This window comes from Quercus suber, unplaced genomic scaffold (assembly GCF_002906115.3).
Source record: "Quercus suber isolate HL8 unplaced genomic scaffold, Cork oak 2.0 scaffold_885, whole genome shotgun sequence".
Classification (NCBI taxonomy): domain Eukaryota; kingdom Viridiplantae; phylum Streptophyta; class Magnoliopsida; order Fagales; family Fagaceae; genus Quercus; species Quercus suber.
Window position 1 is genome coordinate 12,139 of NW_027070312.1, and position 5,064 is coordinate 17,202.

The 5,064-nt window shown below is 35.8% G+C and overlaps 1 protein-coding gene across 1 annotated transcript; it reads left to right on the forward strand.

Moving 5' to 3' along the window:
- Positions 1-225: 225 nt before the first annotated feature.
- Positions 226-4,164, forward strand: LOC111983161 (expansin-A6). The gene is made up of 4 exons (XM_065768066.1): positions 226-489; positions 721-853; positions 954-1,139; positions 3,395-4,164. Exons 1-4 carry the CDS (start codon positions 336-338, stop codon positions 3,702-3,704), a joined length of 783 nt encoding a protein of 260 aa, XP_065624138.1. The 5' UTR covers positions 226-335; the 3' UTR covers positions 3,705-4,164.
- Positions 4,165-5,064: the final 900 nt, after the last annotated feature.

Below are 5,064 nucleotides of genomic sequence, written 5' to 3' on the forward strand. Positions count from 1 at the left end.
CTATAATTTAGCCTGACAATTTATCTAGAGGACAATTTTGCTTTAAAAAAACAAAAAACTTTTTTTAACTACAGAAAATAGATATGAGAGAGAGAGAGAGAGAGAGAGAGAGAGAGGCAAGCAAAGAGCATTAAATATGCGGTAATAATTCGACCCATAATTAAAAAATAAAATAAATAAAATTCAGATCCCTCTGACTCCGCCACTAGTGAATTGATTCCCCAAACCCTCAGCTTCTCCATAAATACCCCCCCATTCTCATTCCTCTTTCCAATCGCCTCAACCATACACAACACATTAACATCTCTCTCTCTCTCTCTCTCAAAAGCACACAAATGGCTTCCGTGACCATGCCCTGCATTGCTATTGCTTCGCTTCTCTCGCTTTTTGCTCTGGCTAACGCTAAAATCCCAGGGATTTACAGCGGTGGAACATGGGAGAGTGCCCACGCTACATTCTACGGTGGCAGCGACGCATCTGGAACTATGGGTACTCTGTCCAAAAATACACTCTGCATTGTACTTTTCATTTCTTCATTTTCTGCACAAATCCCACTTGCAAAAACATGCAAAACAAACCCCATTAATCCATTTTTACCACCAACATTTTCATTACTCTGTTTAGCAACTTTACAGTTACATGTGTAATTTATCAAGTTTAGCACGAACCTACGTTAGAATGAAACAAAAACAGTAACGGTTTTTTTCTTTTTGTTATTAGGTGGTGCTTGTGGGTACGGAAATCTGTACAGCCAAGGCTACGGAGTGAACACGGCGGCACTGAGCACAGCACTTTTCAACAATGGCCTGAGCTGCGGTGCGTGCTTTGAGATCAAGTGCAACGAGGACCCAAGGTGGTGCAACCCTGGCAACCCTTCCATCTAGCACAGCACTTTTCAACAATGGCCTGAGCTGCGGTGCGTGCTTTGAGATCAAGTGCAACGAGGACCCAAGGTGGTGCAACCCTGGCAACCCTTCCATCATAGTCACTGCCACCAACTTTTGCCCTCCCAACTTTGCTCTTCCAAGTGACAATGGCGGCTGGTGCAACCCTCCTAGGCCTCACTTCGACCTCGCCATGCCCATGTTCCTCAAGATCGCCGAGTACCGTGCCGGGATCGTCCCCGTCTCTTACCGCCGGTGAGTCAACCTCTCTCTCTCTCTCTCTCTCGGCCTTTTTTACCTTTTGCTTTCAGGCCAAGTATACTGTTCTTTTGTCAAACGGTTCTTTATTACTTGAGTTGACTGATATGCCCCTTTTTTTTTCCTCAAATCCAATATTAATGTTCATTTTAGGTTTTTTTTTTTGTTTTTCTCGGGAAACAAACGAGAGCCTTTAACAGAATCTCGGCACTAGTGACAGTCTTTGTTGAGAATCTATTCAGTTTTTCGTCGTTTTACCTTTTCCCAACGGAAATCAGGTCTTAAGGCACCGTTTGCTGCGAGAAATTATAAGATCCACGTAGAATGGTTTGTTATTTTACCTAAAAAAATCTTTCGTTTGTCTAAAATTGTTAGTTAAAAAATTTTTTTAAATAAGAATTAATTATAAACTTAGAAATTTTAAACAATCGGTAGTTTTTTTAGTAGAATGATAAAAGAGTGACGGAGTCTACCAAAGACTAATTTCTCGTTTACTATGCTTACGTAAATACATATTTTTAATTTTTAAATAATATTATACATATTTTTACATATTTAAATTTTTCACACATACATATTTATTTAATAAATACTTATTTTTAATTTTTAAATATTATTTATCACACTTTTTCACTCAATCGCACGTATTTTCACACATTTTTAAATATAGATTTTCAGTTCTTAATTTCATGTAACAAACATACTCTAAAATTCCTCGAACATTTTGCGCACTTTCGGTGGCTTGACATGGCCTGTTGGTACATAATGACGAAATTACCGACACTTTTTCACAAATCTTATTATCATGCCAAAGAGAACAAATTACAATTTCCAAAGGTAGGAGGAGGGTATTTTCGGTAATTTGCAGAAGCCAGAATCAGGACCATTCCGTAATAGTAGTAATATTTAATGGAATTTATTTTCGCTGCAAATCAGGATAGGGCCGTGCTTTTAATTAAAGAGTCAGAAAAATCCTCGACATATTTCACGTTGTCCCATGCTTATGTGACTCGTGAATGCGAAAAGTTCACAGCTTTTCCTTTTGGGACTGCGTTTTTTTTTGTTTTTCTCGGGAAACAAACGAGAGCCTTTAACAGAATCTCGGCACTAGTGACAGTCTTTGTTGAGAATCTATTCAGTTTTTCGTCGTTTTACCTTTTTCCAACGGAAATCAGGTCTTAAGGCACCGTTTGCTGCGAGAAATTATAAGATCCACGTAGAATGGTTTATTATTTTACTAAAAAAAAAATCTTTCGTATGTCTAAAATTGTTAGTTAGGAAATTTTTTTAAATAGGAATTAATTATAAACTCAGGAATTTTAAACAAACGGTAGTTTTTTTAGTAGAATGATAAAGGAGTGACGTAGTCTACCAAAGGACTCTATAATTTCTCGTTTACTACGCTTATGCAAACACATATTTTTAATTTTTAAATAATATTATACATATTTTTACACATTTAAACTTTTCACACATACATATTTATTTAATAAATACATATTTTTAATTTTTAAATATTATTTATCACACTTTTTCTCAATCACATATTTTCACACATATTTTTAAATATAGATTTTCAGTTCTTAACTTCATGTAACAAACATACTCTAAAATTCCTCGAACATTTTGCGCACTTTCGGTGGCTTGACATGGCCTGTTGGTACATAATGACGAAATTACCGACACTTTTTTCACAAATCTTATTATCATGCCAAAAAGAACAAATTACAATTTCCAAAGGTAGGAGGAGGGTATTTTCGGTAATTTGCAGAAGCCAGAATCAGGACCATTCCGTAATAGTAGTAATATTTAATGGAATTTATTTTCTCTGCAAATCAGGATAGGGCCGTGCTTTTAATTAAAGAGTCAGAAAAATCCTCGACATATTTCACGTTGTCCCATGCTTATGTGACTCGTGAATGCGAAAAGTTCACAGCTTTTCCTTTTGGGACTGCGTACCAGTCCCTTCCTACCTTTTATTTTTACTAATTACCTGAAATTCCCAGTCAAACCTTGGGTTTTTCACCTTCCCAAAAGTGACCCTTCAATCATCCACCCTAATCACAACTAGTAGTATTTTAATGGGTCCCTTTTATAGAATAAAACTGTTTGACCCCAGAGACTAGAGCGCTGACCCATTTAATTATGAGAAATGTTAACAAATTATAAGTGCGAATTAGAATCATTAAGATTTGCTTATATATGTTAGAGTTATGTAGTAGTGTTATAATGTTTGTTATTTGGGAATACAGGGTCCCATGCAGGAAGCTAGGGGGAATCAGATTCACAATCAACGGTTTCCGATACTTCAACCTGGTATTGGTGACGAACGTGGCAGGAGCAGGGGACATAGTGAGGGTGAGCATAAAAGGAGCAAACACAGAATGGATGAGCATGAGCCGTAACTGGGGCCAGAACTGGCAATCCAACGCGGTTTTGGTGGGCCAGAGTCTTTCATTCAGGGTCACGGGAAGTGATAGGCGTACCTCTACCTCTCACAACGTGGCGCCAGCTAATTGGCAGTTCGGTCAGACTTTCACGGGAAAGAATTTCCGTGTCTAATTAACTTTCATGGATTTCAAATTTCCCGCCTTCAATTTCTTTCCCTCTATTTTCCCGGGAAAATTTTGAAGTTAATGGTGGGAGAGAGACTGAGCGAATTAATTAATAGTATAATAGTTGGGACTTGGGTGTATTGGGCTTTTTGATAGGATGGATATTAACGGAAAAAGAGGGTCAAATAGGTATGATTGAAAGTCACTATTATTCCTCACCATATAAAAAAAGTGACTTAGTGGTGACTTTCTCTTTTTTATTTTACTTTTATGTTTCTTTACTCTTTTTTTTTTTTTTTAATTGACTTAAAGGTGGTGGTGTCTATGTTAGTGGAGCTGGTTAGTTTAAAATCCAGCATTTGGTAAAAGTTGTAAGGTCTGAAGTGGCTGCAATTGCAAAACATGTAGCCCGCAGCTCTAATTATATATATTCTTGTTATCATATATATAATCATATAATTGTGGTATTTTATGTGTATTTTTATTGCTTGTTGCATTAACTATTTGATAACTTGGTTGTTTGAAAATTATGCCTACCAAAATGTTTTGCAGAGAAATGAAAGTTAAAATATAAACCAACATGAATGTAATGCGGTTGTAGTCATAGATTATACAGCTACTTGTTGTAATTGTACATGTAAATAATGTTGATGTATTAAATTTAGTTTGTACCATAAAGAAAGTGAAATTATGAACTTTGCAATAACCATAACGTAGTGGTTCATTATTTAATACGGGAATACATGGTTATAAAGGCAAAGGTAAGGCGCGGGTGCCAAGAGAAACGCGTAATATTTCATTTTCAACGCATTAACCAGACTCTTTTTTTTAATCCCATTCAAGATGGCATTACTCAATTTGATGGAACAGGCGCAGCTACAAATTTTGTCAGCAAGCATAGATGTTCATTTCAAAACATATGGTTGAATAGCCCATGCCGGGTCAGGTTTGTACCAAAATTATTAAGATTTGATAGGATCGGTTTTTTATTTTTATTTTTTTATTTTTTTTTATGTTAAAAAAAAAAAAAAAAAACCCTTCTTTATGGGGTGATTTGATTTTGATAATCATAAATTCAATTGTACCAAAATCAAAAGACTTCTTTTGGTTTTGTTACATTGCTCCAATTTTATCCTTTTCCGCATCTAATGGAGTTTAATGACATGTCTAACAGAATGCTGACATATGTATCACATTAAATGATCCAATTAATACCACCATACATCCATGGTGATATGGTCACTTCACAAGTATAAGTGCTTGTGGAGTGCACAGGACAATGTCAGAATTCAAGTTTTCTCAAGAGAGCTTTCACATACATATACACTTAGATTAAGTTAGAATAAAATTTTTATTTTGTATATAAA

Bases quoted from the DNA above. Each gene is read 5' to 3' on its own strand.
- LOC111983161 (XM_065768066.1), top strand. From the start codon at position 336: ATGGCTTCCGTGACCATGCCCTGCATTGCTATTGCTTCGCTTCTCTCG. The intron at 490-720 runs GTACTCTGTCCA...TTTTGTTATTAG, and splicing joins CGACGCATCTGGAACTATGG to GTGGTGCTTGTGGGTACGGA. The intron at 854-953 runs GTGGTGCAACCC...CGAGGACCCAAG, and splicing joins AAGTGCAACGAGGACCCAAG to GTGGTGCAACCCTGGCAACC.